This window comes from Bombyx mandarina, chromosome 20 (assembly GCF_030267445.1).
Source record: "Bombyx mandarina strain Sakado chromosome 20, ASM3026744v2".
NCBI classification, from domain to species: domain Eukaryota; kingdom Metazoa; phylum Arthropoda; class Insecta; order Lepidoptera; family Bombycidae; genus Bombyx; species Bombyx mandarina.
The window spans coordinates 9,162,781-9,185,847 of record NC_143226.1 but is presented as its reverse complement, the minus strand read 5'-3'; the positions used below and the strand labels follow the sequence as shown (position 1 = coordinate 9,185,847).

General features: G+C 37.6%; 4 protein-coding genes across 4 annotated transcripts; 3 read left to right on the top strand and 1 right to left on the bottom strand.

The window, feature by feature from the left end:
- Nucleotides 1–739: 739 nt before the first annotated feature.
- On the bottom strand, nt 740–5,355 carry LOC114239916 (uncharacterized). Its single transcript, XM_028170340.2, has 6 exons — nt 5,234–5,355; nt 4,618–4,906; nt 3,329–3,423; nt 2,930–2,993; nt 1,768–1,914; nt 740–1,435 (listed from the first exon to the last, which is right to left on the bottom strand). Exons 1-6 carry the CDS (start codon nt 5,323–5,325, stop codon nt 740–742), a joined length of 1,383 nt encoding a protein of 460 aa, XP_028026141.2. The 5' UTR covers nt 5,326–5,355.
- Nucleotides 5,356–9,679: 4,324 nt separating this feature from the next.
- On the top strand, nt 9,680–14,417 carry LOC149500742 (uncharacterized). The gene is made up of 5 exons (XM_089735765.1): nt 9,680–10,014; nt 11,469–11,554; nt 12,396–12,459; nt 13,136–13,282; nt 13,533–14,417. The coding sequence occupies exons 1-5, from the start codon at nt 9,895–9,897 to the stop codon at nt 14,415–14,417; spliced, it is 1,302 nt and encodes a 433-aa protein (XP_089591891.1). The 5' UTR covers nt 9,680–9,894.
- A 466-nt stretch (nt 14,418–14,883) lies between these two features.
- Nucleotides 14,884–16,473, top strand: LOC114251297 (cytochrome c oxidase subunit 4 isoform 1, mitochondrial). The gene is made up of 3 exons (XM_028185512.2): nt 14,884–15,148; nt 15,913–16,105; nt 16,242–16,473. Exons 1-3 carry the CDS (start codon nt 14,960–14,962, stop codon nt 16,427–16,429), a joined length of 570 nt encoding a protein of 189 aa, XP_028041313.2. The 5' UTR covers nt 14,884–14,959; the 3' UTR covers nt 16,430–16,473.
- A 3,120-nt stretch (nt 16,474–19,593) lies between these two features.
- Nucleotides 19,594–22,452, top strand: LOC149500741 (uncharacterized). Its single transcript, XM_089735627.1, has 3 exons — nt 19,594–19,641; nt 20,592–20,661; nt 22,169–22,452. The coding sequence occupies exons 1-3, from the start codon at nt 19,630–19,632 to the stop codon at nt 22,372–22,374; spliced, it is 288 nt and encodes a 95-aa protein (XP_089591753.1). The 5' UTR covers nt 19,594–19,629; the 3' UTR covers nt 22,375–22,452.
- Nucleotides 22,453–23,067: the final 615 nt, after the last annotated feature.

The following is a 23,067-nucleotide window of genomic DNA, read 5'->3' as shown; positions in this document are numbered from 1 at the left end:
CGTTTTAAATATTTCATGTCTTCATGACTGTTTAATTAAAACAATGCCTCAAATTTGACAAGGTTAATTATCAAAAATAATGTATAATTTAAAATTAGATCTCAACCTCTACTTTTATTATCACGAACACATTTTGGAGAATACAATTTATGACTCTTCATATTTTATAATCTTTGGGTATGTAAGAGGTAAGACAAGAAGAGTAATTGTTTTTGTAGCTCTGGTTAATGTAAACAATTGATACGACGTTAATTTAAATTATCGAAGTGCCATCACCTATCCTGGGACACCAAAGCGCCATAACATACTTTTAATAACGCCTATCGTTTTACTACCTTGAAACTGGAAAGAACCAAAAAAATCATTAGACCACCAACATTTTTGTCTTAGTTCTTACAAATAGTACAGTTATGCGTCCACTAAGTATTAGGAAAAGCTAAACAAAATACGATTTCTTAGGCTGACCTCGTTGAAATGTTAATAAATAATACTTGAGTACTGTATGATTTATGAATCGATTTCTTGAATAACGAAGGTAATTAATAAAGTTTTGCATTCTGTTTGCTTAATGACGCGTACCTTGCAATTTACAACGGTTTGACAGTGAAATAATTTTTTTGTTATTAAAACCCAATCTAATAGATTTAGAATCTAATAGACGACAAAATTCCAGCTCATTTAAGTAGACGTTAAAAAACTCAAAAAAATCAAAATATTTATTATTAAATTAAATATGCATTCATCTTTTAGTTCGTTTCTCCGTTTCATCAATAATTTCTGCAATTAAATCGTAAAATTCGTCCTTATGTATCGAATTAATTGCATTTGAGGAATTACTTCTGAACGTTAAATCTTTAAATGAATCTGTTGCTATACCTAGGCCACTTTCGTTATCTGTGCGTTCTGCCATTTCTTTCTTTTCATCATCAGACAAATAAAGTAAAGTTAAAATATTTTCGTCTGTGATTTTTAAATCTTTATTTTCATTTTTTACTGATTTAGAAGTTTTCTTATTTTCAGTATTCATAATTTCCACTGGTTTTATCAAATCTGTCTTCGATAGTCTTTTAACTTGAATTTCTTGGGTAATTTTATTTTGATAAGTTTCGGTCACTTCACTTGTTTCAAAATCAAGTTTTGTCACAGATTTTGTTTCATTAACACCAATATTATCGTTATCGATTTCCGTATCATCAATTAAATCAGCATATTGCTTGATTTCTTCCTCATTAAACATCGTTCTTAGGAATTCTTTGAATAGCCCCTTGTTATCTGATTTCGACTGCCGCAGTTCCTTGTTGATGGTTACCTCGTCTTCTAACTTGGACTCGCTCAACGGTTCGATTATGAAAGTCGTAGTTTCAGGCTTGTAAGATGGCATGTGCGTGTAGACTGGAGGTTTCAATGTTGTTCTTTTCTTCCCGTGCGGAACGTCCTGGAATAATTTTGCTTTAATAATACTGCTAATAGGAGCGAACACTGAGATTTCTCATTGATTTACCATTAAACTTTCGAAAATGAATTTGAAGCTTAAATTAGTGATGGCAGCTTACATATGAAGCACAGCAAGCACCATTAAAATTAAATCATACATTTTAATAACCTGCCAAAATAATACCCAAAAAAAAAAAAAGGACTTTAAATATAAAAAGGAAGTGAAAAATCCGATAGTCCACATCATCAGGTTGACATCGTCATCTCGACCGCAATAACATATTCCAATTAAAAGGAAAGAAATCCATTTCTATCCACGATAAGTTTAATCACCTGCGACATTATTTCATCTATCCAATCAGCGTAAAACCCAACTTTGACGAAGACGGTGGGAGCATCGGATGCACCACACACGGGAGCTCCGAAGCTGATAATACCAGCTAAAAGGCCATTCACAATACCCGGTCCGCCAACGTCGTGCTGCGGAAATTAATAACATTTTATATACATACTATTCTATATGATATATATACTTCATTTTTATCTATTTTTCCCGTAGATGCTTTAACGAACTCACAGCTATCCTAGTGTTTAGGGGATACAGGTATAAAGACATCACAATCTGAACGCCACCTTATAATCTAAGACATAAGACCGAAATCTCAATTGTCTAATTTAAAGGCTGCTCCATCTTTGAACTGCTATTTCACGTCAACGCCGCCCAAAACACATCATTACAGATCCTCCCGATCTGTTAACGGTGCTTTCAGGTACCGCAAGCACCGGTCACCGTCCTCGTCAAACCCGTCGCTTGCGATGAAGGGCTCGACGAGCGAATTAACCCACAGACAGCGCACTGAGTTTCTCGCCGGATCTTCTCAGTGGGTTGCGTTTCCGATCCTGTGGTAGATTCTGCGAAGTACTGCTCTTACTAGGGCCAGTGTTAGCACCACTCCGGTTTGAGCCCCATGAGCTCACCTACACATTAGTGAGAATCTGATATAGTCTCTCGAGGCTATCAGCATAGGTAGGAAAAAAAAGCTATTTCAATGCAGAAATAGGCAGGATGCCTCCTGGTCGGGAGGGGCTTAGAATATGCCCTGCTGCCGGATAGCTAGAAATTAGTTCCTAAGATTGTCTGAGCTTAAGATATATTTCGCGTCAGCGATTTTCATTTTAGAATTGATAGTTTTCATGGACACGGATTACTGAGATGTTATTCATTTATACAAGAGAATTGTGTTAAGTACCGTCTAACGTGTAATGAAAATATTAATTTAAATTAATGAAATTACGCTACTTTGAAATTTAATTTAAGGAGGAACCCTAATAACGGTTTCATCTTCGCGTTAAGTGGATCTCACTTGAGAAATAAGGTTTATTAAATGGTAATGGTAAGGTTAGTTAATTTCACTTCGTATCTTGTACATTTTTATTCTGCTTTGGTCGATAGTAAAAACAAAATATAAGTTTTAAAAAAACTATAACTTCATACATTACAAGCGCCTCCGCCCTTTGATAGGAAACCGGCACAGAAGTTATCGTTTGTTACGTATTGACTGAAACAGGAAAAATTTCAACTTTTTTATATTTAATACTAGTTATATGTATAAAACACAATCTGGTCCAGAAAAGCTACCAATAGAGAAGAATGGAAGCAGCTGGAAGAGGCCTATGTGTCACAGGACACGCTGATCACTGAACCGGGAAACCCGATGTATTAGATTTAAGTTAAAACAATTTGCTACTGTGTGTAAATATCATTGTTTAGTATCAGCAATAAAGACTTACAAAAAAATATATGTATAAAACAAACGATTGTATACACGTTAAAATGAAATATAAAAATGATACTAATCTGAATTAGTCCACATATATATTGAGTTCTACGCACCTGGAATACACATCCTTACAATCCCACATTGGATAAACATCAAGGACTGAAAAGGATAATCTATTTTCCCATGGATCGACGACAATGTTGCTCGCCTGTAAAATACATAATTATTAATAGTCCGCGACTTCCGTTCTGTGTCGTATCACTCTTGTCAGAGGGGTAGTGGTCGTCAGTCATCATTGCTGTGGGCAGATGATATGCGCCTCACGAGCAATCGCCAAATCGTCACGTCATTTTGGATCCTCCCGATCCACTAACGGTGCTTTTAGGTACCTCAAGCAATGGTCATCGTTCTCGTCGAACCCGTCGCTTGCGACGAAGGGCTCGACGAGTAAATTAACTCTCAGACACAGCCCACTGAGTTTCTCGCCGGATCTTCTCAGTGGGTCGCGTTTCCGAACGTCGTCAGGTTTGAGCCCCATGAGCTCACCTACTAGAGGTGATGGTGAGGTTACGCTGATAGTCTCTCTAGACCATCAGCTTAGGTAGGGAAAAAAAAAAGACAATTCTCCCGGTTTGTGGTGAGTCTGGTACACTCTTGTAAACAACCGCCAACTGCCGACGGTCAAGTCCAGTCAAGTCCACGGCGGTCAAATGTCAAATCTAAACACATAGGCACCCTGTAGTCAGCTATCATGGTCGGTTCAAAAGAGCTTAGAGGAAATAACAATAGAATTGTGACTTTCAAAAGTGACTTCTAACATTATAGTTTTAGAGGACTTTTCTTGACTTTTACAAATTGTAGACAGGTACCTGCCATTTACCTGGACATTTACCTGCACCTATACTCTTAGTTATTTATCCTTGATACCAATACTTAGATGATAGTGGACATGAACGGGCACGTACATATACCTACTAACTATACTGAGACCTTAGAACTTATATTTCAAGGTGGGTGGCGCATTTACATTGTAGATGTCTATGGGCTCCAGTAGCCACTTAACACCAGGTGGGCTGTGAGCTCGTCCACACATCTAAACAATAAAAAAGGACCCTTAAAACAAAACTAGGTTAAATTTGTTTAGGTGATTGTAAGTACAGATACCTTTTTAGAATACAGAGCAATGCTAACAGTTTCTGTCATTACATAAAAACATCAACTTTAATACACCATTACGCGCTGCCCCCAATAAAAAGCGTAATAAAAATAAACTGACCAGTGGTATCAGTGACTTCGTTTCATATCTTCACTCTAGATTGAGAGTTCATGAAACTAACTAAAGCTATGAGTTATTTATAACAAATCAATATTCTTATATATAGATACATAAAGTTTAGCTCACCCTTTTAGCCCCCCAACCAACAACGGCAACACCATCGGTATTCAAAGGCAGAGGATTATCTTCTCTATCAATATCGATCTTTCTCACTCTCTTACTTCTTCTTCTAAATTTGATCCTCCGCTGGAGTCTTAGTAAGCAGATGTTGCTTCTTAAGTTCTTCGGGTTGTAAGAGGGGTGGAAATAGACTTCAAGGACCGGTATCACCTCACCGCCGCCGTTATAATACGTGCTGCCGACACGAACGGCCAAAAAGGCTGGGTTCTCTCGGAAGAAGCGATTATTCCATGCCCTGGATTCAAGGACAGTCTAACATTTACGAAGGGAAGAGGATGTTTAAGTCATTTATTTACACCAAACTGTGTTTAACCAAATCTATCCCGTTGTCAAAAAATAATAAGCTGATTTTATTCAAACCACCTTCATTCTTTAAGTTCTACTCCGGTTACCATGTAATATCAGATGGGACGTGAGGTCGTTTACCAGAAAAATCTATAAAAAAGCTTACTTGATGTGCTATTTCCTTGTTTATAAACGATAATTTTGTCACACCACACGGGTGATTCTGCCCTAAATAATGATAATATTAAACCAAGAATCCTAATTGAACTAAACTTACAATTGCAAACATGAAGCTGCGGTGATGACCAGATCAGACTTGATGATGGAACCGCCACATTGAAACTTGTTGAACACTTCAATACTGGCCATGAACGGAAAGTACTTTACTTTAGTTCTTTTGCCTTGGTAGATCCTACGACCGCTTGGTTCTGTGAAATTTGTTATTTCTTTCATTTTGGTAGATGAGAAATGATTTTATTGGTGTTAGGGGATATTGCGAGCCCGCACGAGTAGGTACTACTAACCTACCTGTTTTTGTGGCGAAGGACTCTTGCATTCCATTTTAAAGGGCAGCCGTTATGCAATATATTTGGGTCTTCGATTTCATGTTTCAAGGTGAGTCACGTTCACGTTACGATGTCTATGGGCTTGGGTAACCACTTAAATCCAGTCGTGGATGAGCTTGGTCACCCACCCGATTGTTTAACCCACTTCATCTGAAGTGATCACCAGATCTCACAGACGTAACAGGAATCATGAACATGATGGTAATTATCCCACAAAAAAAACAACATAAAGCTAAAATAACTGCTTATACGGTTTAAGCAAATTATTGATCCATAATACTCTCAAGAAATCTTTAATGTGTATACAAATCACAAGAGCTATCTTCCGAGCAACGATACCCGCTCGTTGGAAAATGTACTTTGTGTTATCACTTCCTTTAACATAGGTAATACGTCTTTTGTTCATGAGTGCTCACAATCGACAGCCTATTAGCAATTTATTAAAACAGTTAGTGGAACTTGAAATAGTACTTTAGTTATGTAGCTGTAAGCCAAATCAATTTACACATACGCCAGAATTCAACGTCACTGGAATCGTCGTCTTGTAAAGATTCATTCGTTACTTTCCTTTTTAAATTTTCATTTTCTACGAACAGGGTTAGAGCCCCAGTGTGTGCTGTTGCATCTACTTTATGATTTAAAAATCCTTTTAATGCACCTAGTTTTTTTAAAGCACTGTTAATGTTTTTGACATTGTCATTGTTGGATGTTGTGTCTTCATTTAGTATTTCATCTATAACATATGTTAGAAGATCAGTATTGTTTGTGCGAAAATGATTTTCAAAAATTTTATAGATATCCTGATTGTTTTCCTTCGTCATTGTTGTAAAATATCGATGTATTCTATAGTTCTCCTCAATGTCTTCATTTTCTTTAACATTGAGTTGCGTAAATAGATTACTAATGGTATTTTCTATTTTTGTAATTGTGTCATTGTTATTTGTGTTTTCCGTCAAACTTTTCAATGTTAACACCCGTTTTAAAAACAATGAAAATACTAGAAATTCCGAAAAATGCATTGTTTTATTTTATGCTAAAATTGATGTTTGATTACAATACAAAAACCTGAGAATAGTAAAATGGATTGAACGCTATTGCATAATCAATAAATTGATTGTAACAAAACACACATTTCACGTTATTCATCGAGAAATGTATATGTTTGTATTTTTTATTTCATTTATAACTTTTGCGGATGCAGAAAACAAATATTTTCATGATATTTTTAAAAGAGAAAATAATTTTTTTCACAAAATCAATGAGAATATTCATGCTGTCATCAACAAATTGTTTTCTGAATTTAAACTAAGAAACGGTTTAAAAAATTCAGTCAAGGGTCAACAATTAACTTCAATGCAGGTTTTTTTAAATAAAATACTCGAGGACAATTACGAAATTTACAAACAAATGCTTGATGTAAGTAAAAGCGATACAAAAAACACTAGTGCAATAGAATCCAAAACCATGAAAATAATAAATGAAATTATGAAAGAATATGAAATGAAAACAACAAAACAACCAAAGGCTGTTGATCAAACAACACTTAATGAAACAGATCGTTTGGAATCCACTGAATCAATGGAAGTATTGAACAAATTTATTAAGAAAATTGACTCTCTCAGTATTCAGGATTTAGTTCAAAACGACACTCATGAGAGTCAGATTATTGATAATAAAACAAAAACAGAAAAACAATATATAAATTTAAAAGTATGGAGTAAGTATAAATTGCCAATACATATGCATAACGTTAATTAAATAACGCCGCCGTGCTCCGTTGCGAATCGCAAGATCAGTTAAGTAAAGTACGGGTTTTTGTAACAACTCTCACCCCACCTGCTGTATACACCACCGTATAATATAACAATATAATACAGATGAAATGCTATACCTACATTGCTTGTAATATTGTTTTAAATTTCCATAATTTTGGTTTTTAAATTGAAGACTTCTTTAGCACCATTGTGATTTTAAATATGATGAAACGAAAAAGCGACACTGAATCGTAACATTCTTATAAGTACATCTATAATATTATATTTAGCCTGCACGAGGCTGACACAGAGAACACTTCTGAAGATTTCACTTCGATCGCTTGTACTTCTCACTCGCTTGTTTTTAATACGTTTAATTTAAGTGTCTAGTGCAGCCTTTCCCAAAGTGAGCGATAACCCCTTGTGAGCGCTGGAAGCCTAAAAGGGGGCGGTAAGAGGCCCAGAAAAAAAATGGGGGTGTTGTGTAGAGGCTTGGTAGGCGATTTGAAATTTCATTTAGGAGGACTCTTAGACCCCGACGGAGCTCTCGCTATACTGATTTTTAAGTAGGTTAAAAAGGGGGGGGCTAAATAATAATTTATTCTCAAAGTGGTGGTAGGACCTCTTGTGAGTCCGCGCGGGTAGGTACCACCGCCCTGCCTATTTCTGCTGTGAAGCAGTAATGCGTTTCGGTTTGAAGGGTGGGGCAGCCGTTGTAACTATACTTGAGACCTTAGAACTTATATCTCAAAGTGGGTGGCGCATTTACGTCGTAGATGTCTATGGGCTAGTGGGTAGTAGACAAAATAAGTTTGGGAGCTCCTGGTCTAGTGTATAGTACGCCTGGTGGAACGTGGCTACCGCATGATGGACGTTATAGTGCTACGGAAGTAACGTAGGGGGGGTTCATTCCAGGATTTTCATGTAACTGGAAAGAAAGAACACTGGAAGAGCACTATATTAGTGGCCTCAGGTCTCAGGTAAGTTTGGTGAGTTGTTGGAAGGTTCGATGGTAAATAGGTGACGAAGATAACGTTTCCACTAGTTTCTCCCAGCCCACTTGTTACAATAAGCGGTGGCATACAGACCCAAAATATCTCCGCCACCCCATTAATTCTAAACCAACCTTGAGACTGGGATCATCAACGACTCGAACGACTTACCATTCAAAAATTCAAATAAAAAATCAGCCAATAAAGCGGACCGATTTTACTGGTATAAGATAAAATATGTATTATAAAATATAGCCAATTATGGTACATAGGAATATGTTTCAGATGACAGATTGACTACAAACACTTCATTTAGAAGAATATTCAATGGGAACACGACTAAGTATGGGAGGTACCCTTTCATGGCAAGCATACACATGTTGAAACAATTTGTCTGTGCGGGCTCCATCATCAGTATCAACTTTGTAATCACAGCGGCTTCCTGCTTACAAATGTACGTTAACTCGAAGCCACCAAAAACAAACCATCATTGCAGTCTGACCCTAAACTTAGGAATCCTAGAAAGGCTTATCTTCAGCAGGACAACTCACAGATGGTACAGTGGTATTAAGAACTAATAAATAGCATGATGATAGTCACTATGGGATATCTGATCTGTTAAGAACAATCAGATAGTCCTTATTTCGAATTTCCAGTCTGGGATGGCTTCGAAATCAGGTTATATTTTCAAAAAGCTCGTAGCTAATTACTATCTTGTGTATAATCTGTAGTGGCCACTAAGCCGATTAACATTAAGTTAAATGTATGTTTTACAACTGTTATGAGTTGGGGCTCCACTTTAATAAAAACATTGAAATACTAATTAAAACTTAATTTAGTTTTTACGATAAATAAGGTATACGGAATGAATGTTTCGCTTTTTTGAGGTGATCCGTTCGTTGCTTCGCTTCACATAGAACTAGCTTCATGTCACCATGTCACGTTTGTATAGTCGTTTCGAACATTCTCGGGGCCATAAGAACAATCTCGATACAGCTGAAATACTGACAAAATACCCTAGAACATTCGAAAAACGCTTCGAAACATTTGAGAAAATTTTCTGTTGTTTCGATATCCGTTTTTGCAAATGGCGTTACTTCTACTGGCATAGTACTATTTGTAATTACTCGTAACATTACAAGTAATATATCTATATCTATACTAATATTATAAAGAGGAAAGATTTGTTTGTTTGTTTGTTTCGAATAGGCTCCGAAACTACTGGACCGATTTGAAAAATTCTTTTTCCATTAGAAGCTGACATTGTCCCTGATGAACATAGGCTACTTTTTTTTTTTTTTTTATTTTTTTTTTTTTTGTTTCATATGTGTTTTAATGTTTCCGAAGCGAAGCGAGGGCGGGTCGCTATTCAATATATTTTAAGTAAAAGAACATGCTGGATTGAGTACGGTTATAACAATATACGGTATAAGCTTAAAACTATATAGGCATTATCCTTACAGAGCGTATAACAACAGATACTACAGGGAAAATCCTAAAGGCATCTTCGTTCGAATAGGAAGCGAGTACGCAGAGGAAGACGGTCAAGTCATAACAATATCTAAATTGCACTTCCATCCTGACTACGATCCTGTAACATTAAAGAATAACTTGCTGATTTTGAGAATGGAGAAAGAGATTAATTTTAACAAAAAAAGAATTAGAAGAATTAAGTATGATCGAACTGCAAGTGCATTGGCTGGTAGTGTCAGTGCTGTTACTGTTTTGGGATGGGGTGATACGGATGTTAGTTGTTTATTATTAAATTAGCTGATCCACCCCTCATGCCATCAACAATATAATGTTAAAAGACTTTCAAACGCGAGCACTCGTGAACACAGTTAATATTGTATTTGGGGAGGCTTAACGACGAAAGGGAAGATCTTCCACCGAGCGGGTGATATTGCTCGGTAGACCGACGGTCCGAATCATATAATCTATGGTCCGAATGTTCTTGTTCGGAACTTGTATATATGCGCTTTATCTTGAAAATGTCGTAAGCGAGATTCAGGCATCTGTCAATTATCTTGCGTTGTATGATGGCTACCCGCCACATCACTCCCCTCCGAGACCGGAGGTCGTGTCATTTTAGTTATCGTTTTCCGTGCTGAGATTAGCTTACAAGTGCCAGTGCTGCTCGAAGTTTGCGGTGAGTCGAAACTGAGCTTAAATGCTGCGTGATTGTCGCCAGTGCTGCTCGAAGTCTGCGGTGAGTCGAGACTGAGATTGAATGCTGCGTGATAAGGCAGTGTAGGTGCGTGCCGTAGGGCCAGGAAGCGCGGTGAGTCGGCTGCAATGGTCCTGTTGAGGCTGCGATGCTGGCTTGCTGTGGGACGACTGTCGATGACTTGCTTTTATCTGCGAGAATGCGGGGATTGTGGTAGCCGAAGTTCTTGATGCGCTGATGATGAATCAGAAGGTTGCGATTGTTCCGTCGCAGGTCACCAGTTTGGGGAGGCTTAACGACGAAAGGGAAGATCTTCCACCGAGCGGGTGATATTGCTCGGTAGACCGACGGTCCGAATGTTCTTGTTCGGAACTTGTATATATGCGCTTTATCTTGAAAATGTCGTAAGCGAGATTCAGGCATCTGTCAATTATCTTGCGTTGTATGATGGCTACCCGCCACATTGTATGTGACTTATAGATAAATTTAACTCTCTAATCTCAAACTATCATCCATTACGGTAAGACGAGATTAATTGTAAACCACCTTAATTGTAATAATTCCTTTGTGAGACTGCATATTAAGTATCGCTCAATTGCTTCAACCTGGAGCCACTGCGTTCATCCACAGTGCGTTTCCAGATATCTTTTTTGCCACGTACCATCCGGCTTTGGAATGAGTTCCCATCCACGGTGTTTCCCGAGCGCTATGACATGTCCTTCTTCAAACGAGGCTTGTGGAGAGTGCTTAACGGTAGGCAGTGGCTTGGCTCTAACCCTGGCATTACTGAAGTCCATGGGCGAGGGTAACCACTCACCATCAGAGCGGCTGTACGCTCGCCTGCCCACTAGGGCAATAAAAAAAAAAACTTTGATCGACTCTTAGTGTTGAGTGAAGGTGTCTCTCGATCGACAAACACACAGTTTTTTTTCTAAAATACTGTATTCTGGGAAGAGCAACTTAACCTAAGCAATATCAATAAGGGAAATAATAATATAGAGCCCGTAATATCAATTGACTTCTTTCATAACAGTTATTACAGAACTCAAGCAAACAGCCATTCTCAAAATCAGAAATTGACGTCTACAATCTCGAAGCGTGTAAAGAGATATACACAGAGTAAGCTTTTCAATTTTAACTTTAAATATTTCGTCAATTTTTGTCACATTTTTTTTGATTTTTTTTTATCCGTATAGGCAGACGAGCATACAGCCCACCTGATGGTGAGTGGTTACCGTTACTCATGGACGTCAGCAATGCCAGGGGCAGAGCCAAGCCTCTGCCTACCGTTAAAATTTTAAACAAACATTTTATTAACAGGAGCAATAGACACTCATAAAATTTCAATTGGGGCCAATTGTTGGATAATCTATCTAGCATAAATTGGACGGTCGAACCTCCGGGAAGACACTCTCTATGCTCTTTTGCATTCCTAAAAGCCATGTTTAGCGAAAAGTGTGTTCCCAATAATGTATTTACATTCGATTAAGTGGGCAGTGTTCAGGCCATCTAATACACACCAATTTGAGCATAAGATGTAGAAGGCGTATAGAAAATATAGCATAAATGCCGCCGACATTCTTAAGACATATGATATGAAGTATGACTACTGTTTTAGAAATGTAAATACGGGTATTATTCAGTGCGAAATAGGGAGCAAATATATTTAGCATATTTTCTCAGTAGACTTACATTAGAATTGCATATTGCATCGTATTACATAACTGCATGTAGGTGTATTACGATCTACCATTAGGAAAACGTGCAAATGTGCTATTGCCCAACCTATGGGACACAATATTGAAGTTTCAATTGTATTGGTACAACGACTGTTTTACCTGTGCTCTATTAGAAGGCATCAGAAGTAAACAAGATTTGAGTTCCGATTCATATGGGCTCGAAAACTTCGAACAATTTCTAACTGAACAAAATTAGAACTTTAATTTCACCTTTTTTTCAGACATTACGTAACGAATCTTAATTTCTGCGTTGGATATAGCTCAAAAGGGAGTGGAGCCTGTAATGTGAGTTGACATAGAAGTATAGGAGATAGAAATAGGCTAGATAAACTTAAAAACATTATTAAATTAAAAATATTACTCTTAAGACGTATAAAGACGGTTCTTAATGCAGATAGATGCACGACAAAAACAATAAAATACCAGTTTTGCGCATAGCCAATATATTTTGCACTGTGTTCAACAATTTTAAAAATCAATCAGCGGAGTCCTATATCAAAATCTTAACTTAGAAGGTGAGTTTTTGCTTAGGTTAAGGCCATACACCCTCTTCTGAAACGCGAGTCTCATTGCAGTGTTGACGCCAGACGACCCTGCTACCCCTCGGATCATGAACCGGACGACTTACTGGTGGTAGGACCTCTTATGAGTCCTGCAGGTAGGTACCACCACCCTGCCTATTTCTGCCGTGAAGCAGTAATGCGTTTCGGTTTGAAGGGCGGGGCAGTCGTTGTAACTTACTTGAGACCTTAGAAATTATATCTCAAGGTGGGTGGCGCATTTACGTTGTAGATGTCTATCGGCTCCAGTAACCACTTAATACCAGGTGGGCTGTGAGCTCGTCCACCTATCTAAGCAATAAAAAAAACAAAAAAAAAACATTTTCGTTACGATTATGGTTCACCTTGTTTATAACATATTACTAGTTACAGCAATGATTAATTACTTTCTGACTCTTCAGAGAGACGTCGGTGGACCGGGTATCGTGAGCAATACACTGGTTGGAGTGATAAGCTTCGGCTCACCGGTTTGTGGGGCGCATGACTCGCCAACGGTGTTCACTAAGCTCGGATACTATGCGGAATGGATTGATGGAATAGTAAAACCTGTACGTTTTTTTTAAACTTACATTAAACATTTAATTATTTTGTAATACCTCGTCTCTCAATTAAAGTATTTCTGTCGTCATCATCATCACCATAAATAAGAGAGCGCATTAGTGTCTGAAATACACACAACATTACAATTTGAGAAAACATTGCGAAGGTTTAGCCTATACTGTATTTCAATGTAAATAAGGTAGCATTGGCACATTTTTTCGTACTAAACCTAAACACTATTTACTATTTCATTTTCAGAACGGTATCCCGTTTAGAAGATCCCTAAATGCTTTAAAGAAACGAAATCATAAAACAAAAAACATACGGCGTAAACGAATAAAGAAGGAACACAAAATTAAAAAACCCTCACAATTTGGGAACAAGAACTTGAGATTCTCGAAAAAAATTAACACTTTAACCGAAATTTTAGGTAATTTGTTCCTATCAAACTTTAGCCTGATAGAAGATATACTGTACGGTGATCTAAACGACGGATTCAATGAAGTATTCAACACTCCAGTGACCTCGTCCATGACAAACAATCCATTTGCTAACAATACAATATTTTTCTTACCAAGCTATTCTGAAAGTAGTAGACAAACTAAATCAATTATCTTGACTACTTCACAAAAACAGAACATTCCTATAAATCATCCAAATAACGTCGATTTCGACCTAGACGCTCCTTATCGTTGGACAACGTTATCTTATAAAATAACGCCACAACCAACAGTCACTTACAAAGAATATATTAAGCTTTTTACAGAAAAATTCAAAGTTACTAAAAGGAGTGAAGAAGAGAAAGACAGTGAAAATGATTCTTCTGATATTGAAGACAGAAGTGATAAAGACGAAAGCGTTTCAGATAATTATGAAATTAAAACTCATTATAGTGATTCTAAAGGTCTGAGTATTGAGATTGATACAACAAAAAATGATGTATACCATGCCAAAACAGAAAAGAATACGATTAAAAAGAAGAACACACAACCTTTTAAAAGAAAAATCCGAAAAGAGACTATTAATAAGAAACAATATACACACAAATATGATAAACCACAAATTGATAAAGAAAAAATCAATTCCTTACCTAGTAAAACAAACAGTGACATCTTTCGAGTAACACTTTTGGATAACGAATGATGACCATACAGTTAAAAGTTATTGTCTTATGTTGTTTCATTTTAAGGTTCAGATCAGGAGGTTTCCCTATAGTAAAAATACACATGACATACGTCATAAAATCTTTTATCATTAACTGTGTTATTTTACAATGAATAACAAAACCCTACCCTAGCTACCTAGTATTAGGTACTGACATTTATTTGCTTAATCTCTTCTAATCCGTTTTTTCCTTGAAGGTTTCTTTAAATCTGATATTTTTATTGCCACTCTAGGCAGACGGCATTGTTGGTTGGTGATCACCGTTGCTCATTTAAGTTAATAAAGTCAATAATAAAAGTCAAAGTTGCCGTTTGAAAGTAGTGATACTGAAACTTAAAAAAACTCTCAGAACGCAACTACTCTCTCTGTGGTAAATCATCGCCTTTTACGATTTTAAATTATTTTAATATTATACCTTTAGTTACATCACTTAAAACATGTCACCTAACAAACCTTTTTCGAAGATAACAAAACACAAAGAACTTAAAAAACACACACGTCACATTAGAAAATGTCAAAAAATGTCGTTACTAGGTCCAAAAAGATTATTTAAATTATCTTTAAATTTAGTCAGAAGTGTTCACAATCGATGTAGGATCGGGAACAGAGACTGGGTCGGTTATGGCGTCAACGGAATGGCCAATTACAAGGACGAAGCGCAATTTCCCTTTCCAGCTGTGAGATTCAAAGAAAACACCAAAGATATCTGGGTAAATATCAATTTTGGGATTATTATCAGCATAACCTGAAAACTAGTAGGTTTTAAGAGTACATAATATTAACATTAGATGGACCAAACAAATGGAATTAGGCGGAAAATGATATACTTAATATTCTGAATAACATGAGTACCATCACTGATCACGATTCTTATCGGCAGCTAAACTTGGTTTAATCTATAAATAATTTTAATATAATAATTCGAGGACAAATCATAATCATACCTTTAAAGTCGTCGTGACCTAACGGATAAGACGTCCGGTGCGATGCATCGGTGTTCGAATCTCAGGCGGGTACCAATTTTTCTAATGAAATACGTACCTACTCAACCAATGTTCACGATTGAAATAATAAATAATAACCATTCATAATAGAAATGAAACCCGCAAAATTATAATTTGCCTAATTACTGCTGGTAGGACCTCTTGTGAGTCCACGCGGGTGGGTACCACCACCCTGCCTATTTCTGCCGTGAAGCAGTAATGCGTTTCGGTTTGAAGAGTGGGGCAGCCGTTGTAACTATACTTGAGACCTTAGAACTTATATCTCAAGGTGGGTGGCGCATTTACATTGTGGATGTCTATGGGCTCCAGTAAACACTTAACACCAGGTGGGCTGTGAGCTCGTCCATGCATCTAAGCAATGAAAAAAATAAAAAAACTTTTCGCCAAATCTACGCTAACTCGAAGTGGGAATCTAACCAATAACTCTTAACCCAGGCCAGTCAGTCACTCGGTTGTATGTTACTCTCCAGGCCTTGCGCGAGAAAGAGAAGGGAGATTGGAAACTCCTCTGCTGCGAAGAGAAGAAAGCGTTATATCGTGCTTCTTTCTGTCAGACCTTCGCCGAATTTCAGCACTATACAGGACAATGGAAACTCATCCTGGGATATTTGCTTATCGCTCTGTCTTTTCCCTTTTGGGCAATGATATTCAACCACTATTATGGTAAGATAATAGAGATATATAAGATAGTAGAACGTTTTATAGACTACTATAAAAGACTATACTAGATTTATTTTCCCAAAACTAATACATATAAAATTCTATTCAAGGGATTTTAAAATAGTTGTTTATATTTCAGTATATGAACCTCTTCCCGAATCGCTGTCCAAAGAGTCACAAAAGGCTCAATTGAGGAGGATGCTGGAGTTACGCGTCAACCCAATAGACGGAATATCGTCTAAATGGGACTATGATAACGACCGATGGAAGGTAGACTACTTTTATTTTGCTCTAGATCCGTCTAGAAAACTTCGCAACCGTCACTAGAGAAGTCACGGTTAGACTCCAATAATCGATGGAATTAAAACTCAACTATAAATAATTAATAAGCTTCGCACACTCAACAGAGGAGGAGGATAGTAGCAAAGTAGGATTTCTCCTGTATATACTGAATACTAAAAAAACATACATAACCCTTGTAGAATAACTTTGCATTACTTTTGTTAAAGATGTTAACAATATTCTTACAACAATTTCTTTTCTTTTTCATAGATACTGATTTAGTTTCAGCAAATTAAAATTACTTAATTACGCCCTTATCAATTATATCAGTGACGCTTACACACACACGCAACAGTACCTACTTAACGCATTGACTGCCATGTAGATCTAAAAGTGTACTAGTCACTAAAGTAATTACGTTGATTTCTCTCTTTGATCTTATTACTAAGACGCCGGAATGCCTAGTAGACTCTGGGAAAGACATATTCGAAGTTACTGAAAATGATTCCTAAGAGACATAAAAGACTAAAACGTAATTACATTATAAACAAAAGTAAGCAAAGTTGCGCAATCCAGACGCTTAGTAACAGAAATCGGAATAATTACTTGAGTGCGCCGCGTAGGGTTCCGGTGACCTACATTGCACTCAAAGGGTTAAACAAAATTAGTACTGAAGGGACTCCGTAGCCTTGTCTTGAAAGCTTTGGTTTAGACAGGGAACCTTCATAGCGTGGGTTTACTCAAACCCAATTTTAATTTATTAATGAGTAACTATAATAAGTATCTAATAAGTGGCAGTGGGCAGGACACATTGCTCGCGGAACGGATGGCCGTTGGGGCCAGAAGGTTCTTGAGTGGCGACCGCGTACTGGAAGACGTAGCGTGGGTAGGCCTCCCACAAGGTGGGCCGACGACCAATTGAGGTTCGCGGGGATCCGCTGGATGCAGGCAGCGCAGGACCGGTCTTTGTGGCGAGGCTTGGGGCCTATGTCCAGCAGTGGACGTCGATGGGCTGATAGAATTGAATAGAATGAGTAACTGTTCACATTTACATTTGTTTCAGCAATAAAAAGTGTTTCGGGACAACGATCCTCCTGAGAAGGGAAATATAATTACGTTTCGTCAATAGTTTAAAATGTAATTTATGACATAATATTAAATATATATTTTGTTTGTAATAAAAGTAATTCGTGTTGTTGTTTGATGTTTGTCTATGATTTCTTTATTAATTAAGTAATGTTACAATTTTATTAAGAAGAGTGTTTTGGTGTTTTCGTTTTTCTGACTTTGTTGATCGAAAATTTCGAAGAATTTGTAAATTTATTTTATTCCGTTGCCCACCTGTTGTTAGGTGGCTAATTACGCTACATACATACTCGATCCTGCGGACCGAATGGTAAACAATGGTTTACCATGTGGTTTACGTCAATGGACGTCGCCCAAAACACGTCATTTCGGATCCTCCCGATCCACTAACGGTACTTTTAGGTATCTTAAGCATCGATCATCGTTCTCGTCGAACCGGTCGCTTGCGACGAAGGGCTCGGGTAACTAACCCACAGACACAGCCCGCTGAGTTTCTCGCCGGATCTTCTCAGTGGGTCGCGTTTCCGATCCGGTGAAAGATCCTGCGAAGCACTGCTCTTTCTAGAGCCAGTGTTAGCAACTTCACCAGGTTTGAGCCCCGTGAGCTCACCTACTCGTTCGATAACGCTGAAATAGCCTCTCAAGGCTATCAGCATGGGTAGGAAAAAAAACGCTATAGAATTGCGAGCTTGATTTTTAGTACACAATAATAAATAAATAATAATAAATAAATAAATATAAAAAAAAATTACTAACAATCACGCCACGTTAACTGGTCCCGTGGTAAGTTCGTAAAGAACTTGTGTTACAGGTACCAGATAACGGAAATAAATGTAAGATTTTTTATTATACACATACACATATATAATATACATCCATAACCCTGGAAAAGACATTTATATTTATCATACAAATATCTTCCCTTGGCGGGATTCGACCCGCGACCCCCTTGTGTAGTGACCATGTCACTTACCACTACACCAGACGGCCGTTCAATCCTTCATAGTGGCCGTCAGTCATGAATACGTATTTATTTATTTTTTATTACCCTTTTAGGCAGACGAGCATACGCCGACCTGATGGTGAGTGGTTACTGTAGCCCATAGACTTCAGCATTGCCAGGGTTAGAGCCAACCGTTGCCTGCCGTTAAGTACTCTCCACAAGCCTCGTACATTAAGTACTACATATTCCCGAAATCTCAATACCACAATCGCATTGTTTGCTACGAACTCACTGCGCGTCTTGTCCACGACTGTCATTAAGCCACGACGAATGAAGACAGTAAATAGCCGTTAATTTAATTTACAAAGTGGTTGGCGCATTTACGTTGTAGATGTCTATGGGCTCTCGTAACTACTTAACACCAGGTGGGTTGTGAGCTCGTCCACCCATCTAACCAATAATAAAAAAAATATATAAGTAAATAGCAGATAATTTATTAAAGCAGTAGCAGTAAATTTAACTTTGAACTAGAATTGAACTTTGACACTCTGTCAAAGTAAACGGCGACATGATAATATGGTGTTTGAACACGCAAATGTAATTAGCGTCAAAAATGCTATTTTGATACGATTTAAAATTTCGAGAATAATTAAAAATTACAGGACGATTTTTTTTTTAAGTATATAAATATTTACTAACAATCACACCACGTTAACTGGTCCCGTGATAAGTTCGTAAAGAACTTGTGTTACAGGTACCAGATAACGGTAATAAATGTAAGATTTTTATTATACACATACATATATTTAAGACACATCCATAACCCTGGAAAAGACATTTATATTTATCAAACAAATACCTTCCCTTGGCGGGATTCGACCCGCGACCCCCTTGTGTAGTGACCATGTCACTTACCACTACACCAGACGACCGTTCTGTTGGCACACGGCTATTCAGGAATCATAGCCAAGGCCGAAATGGTATCTCCAAGCTAACGGCAAAGAACGTTAATTAGGCGATAGAAACATTCGACCATTATGCAAATCGTGACCTTATTACTACCGCAACTCCTAACAGCGTAGCGTGATGCTAAACTGACAGTTGACGAGGATTTCGCTGCGAAAAGGATATTTAGCCACGTCCGGTCCGTTTTAAATGTATTTAAGCCGAACTAATGCACTGTAAAACAGTAGTTCAGTATTTTCTGTAGACAAACATGAAGTGTGCGGTAAGTACTTTTTTATTGCCTACGAAGATGAAGAGCATACGCTTCACATGGACTTCAGCAATGCTAGGGGCATAGCCTGAGCGATGCTTGGTGCAGCTTTGCTTAGTTAAGAATCCAAAGATCATTAGTACTTCTCCCGCCATCTATCAGTATTGCGTTAGTGTCCATAAATATATTTTTAAATCCAACACTCGCCGTCTTCTTATCTTCAGTAGTGACCAGTGACCACTCGTGTCAACCTCACCGTCCTGTCAAGTTCTGACATGAAGATATCATTGGTTTTGCCTATTACTACCGTGAAGCAGTAATGCGTTTCGGTTTGAAGGGTGGGGCAGCTGTTGTACTGTTAAAACGGAGACTTTCGAACTCATATCTCAAAGTAGGCGGCGGCATTTACGTTGTAGATGTCTATGGGCTCCGGTAACCACTTGACACCAGGTAGGCCGTAAGCTTGTCCACCCAAACAAACAATAAAAAATGAAAAGTCACAGGATAGTCGTTAAATCTTCGTCAAGGAAAACTTCGATATCTTTGACGATATGTGTATGCATCTTGTCATACATTTAAATGTTCGTTGTGTTACATGAAGATTCATTTTATTGGTCACTTACGTGGTTTATACTATGTAGTTTGAATTCATCATCACCATTGAGGGGGTACGGATCAAACCTCGGGGCGAACCCCTCTACCCGGGCATAGTCTCTTTACTCTGTATGGCAGGGGTGGATTTGTTGGCGAGTGTACATGCGCGTATGGTCTGCAGAACATCGACAAAATATATAATTAAATGTATTATTAAATTTTATTAAATGTATTAAATATATAGATATTTGCTGTATTCGAGTCGGTGTCTGCATTTCAGTTCAAGTTCTCTGACAATAGTATCTGAGTGCCCTTGTCCTTTTGTGCGTCTCTGATAACCTTAGCAAAACATTTTTATTTTATTTCAGGTAGCAATCATTTTGGGATTCGTCGGTATGGTGCTGACCAACCCTGTCCCGCCTCTGGGACTGGGGCTCGGTAAATCATTTTCCTATATTATTCAAATAAAATGCTTTATTCTCGGATTCATGAGGATAAGCAATGTTTTTTTAAGAAATAAAATCCTGAAATAACAGTAGGAGAATCTAATATTTTGTAGAAGTATTTTTTTTGCTATCCATAAAAGACAATGATACTAGCCAAGAAAATGCAAGAAGCGACCTACGACAGTAAAATGTGTATTACATACGGCTATATCTATACTAATATATAAATCTACAGTGGTTTTTACGGATGTTCCGTTATAACTATTGAACCGTGCATCCGATTGACTTGAAACTTGGTATCCATGTAGAAAATACATGTACTTAATGGATAAGCTAATATTTATATGAGTGTTGGACTGCCTATAATAATGAAAATAAATAATAATGTTAATTTTAAATGCCCAGCGAAGCGGGCGAGTACACCTAGTTTCCCTATATTATTAAAATAAAATGCTTTATTCTCGGATTCATGAGGATAAGCAATGTTTTTTTAAGAAATAAAATACTGAAATAGAAGTAGGAGAATCTACTTTTTGTTGAACTCTTTTTTTGCTATCCATAAAAGACAATGACACTAGCCAAGAAAATACAAGAAGCGACCTTGTGTATTACATACGTCTTGCAACACATGGTGCAAGACTAACAGAGTTTCGAACGATTTGAGCAAGATTATCGTAGAATATTGAATGCGATTACAATGTGCGAGAACATTCTGATATATTTCAAGTGTAGTTGGACTGTAGTACATTCTTAGGTATTAGAGTGTCGAAGACATGACCAAAACTACTTTTGGCGACTTAATCACGCTAAGTTATTATTGTAATTTCATTACTTCTGACTTTCCGAATACTTTGCAGGTTTCGTGTTCCCGGGTAACTGAATTTGACTATTGTAAAGCAATTTATCAATAAATAAGATGTAGATATTTATTTATAAAAAAAAAAAAATATATTAGTTAAAAAATTATGAAACGTGAATATGTGAAAGACAACAATATGTTTATCAAGCTATTTAACGCCTAGTTTCATACAACAACTCGCGATCGGTTTTTTGTTGCCCTTGTAGGTTGACGAGCATAGGGCCCACCTGATGGAGAGTGGTTACCGTCGCCCATGGACTTCAGCAATGCCAGGGGCAGAGCCAAGCCGCTGCCTACCGCAGATTGATGATTGAAAAGATTTTGGAAAGTGACAATGATATTGGCCGTGCAATTGAGATGTTAATCGCCTCAAAGTGAACAGTTGCTTTCGGTACCCACTGAACAAAAAGTAACCCGGAATAGCAGCTCGTCTGTAGGTACATCAATTGTGACACGAACTGCCTTTAAAGATTTAATTAGTGGCAAAATTCGTAGCGTTTGCTTATTTCGAAGAAGACAAATTTTTCGTGGTGTGCAATGCAAATTCGAATCGCAATCACATTCATTTCAAACTATTTCACTATCTGAAGCCACATAACTAAAATTACATAACTGATAAAATAATTTTCGTTGATCCCAGCATACCCAGCGTCCATAAGCTCAACCTATGTCAACCACGGCCTGACGTACCCCCGCGTTGTTGTCTCCGCTCCAGTCTACACCGCCCCCTTGATCAAAACCCCGGTGATCACCGCTCCCATCATCACTGCTCCAATCATCAAAACTCCGATTGTAACCGCCCCTCTGCACTGGGGTTCTTGGGGCTACGGCTGGGGAAAACATTGAATTGAATAACAATTTATCTCGATCGTAATGTTCTACATATAAAACCTTTTGTGGTCGTAAATGTTTTTCAATAAATCTTCATACGTTTATTGCAATGGTTTTATTTCATTTATATTTTTTACTGGCACAAACTAAGTTCGCAAAATGGCGGCGATATTCGAATTCAAAATGGTGGTTTTTGTTACTATTTTTGCGTTTATATCCGGACGTGACGCTCATGTTTCTTCTGAGAAAGATGATTGTAAGCACACGATTTTTCAGATTTGTTTTTACGAATCACCAGGATATAATTTTAATATATTTTTTTATTTATTGCTTAGATGGGTGAACGAGCTCACCACAGCCCACCTGATGTTAAATGGTTACTGGAGCCCATAGACATCTACAACGTAAATGCCGCCACCCATCTTGAAATATGAGTTCTAAGGTCTCAGCATAGTTACAACGGCTGCCCCACCCTTCAAACCGAAACGCATTACTGCTTCATGGCTGAAATAGGCAGGGCGGTGGTACCTGCCCGTGCGGACTCACAAGAGGTCCTACCACCAGTAAAAGTAATAAGACTAACGCGGCCTTTTTACCTGCACTAGGTACTAATTCTACTCATACTTTTGGGTTATAATTCCCCTATATAAAATGGTTACGTGAATAGAGGAATTTCACCGCCACTCGAGTTTTCATTTATTTAATTTA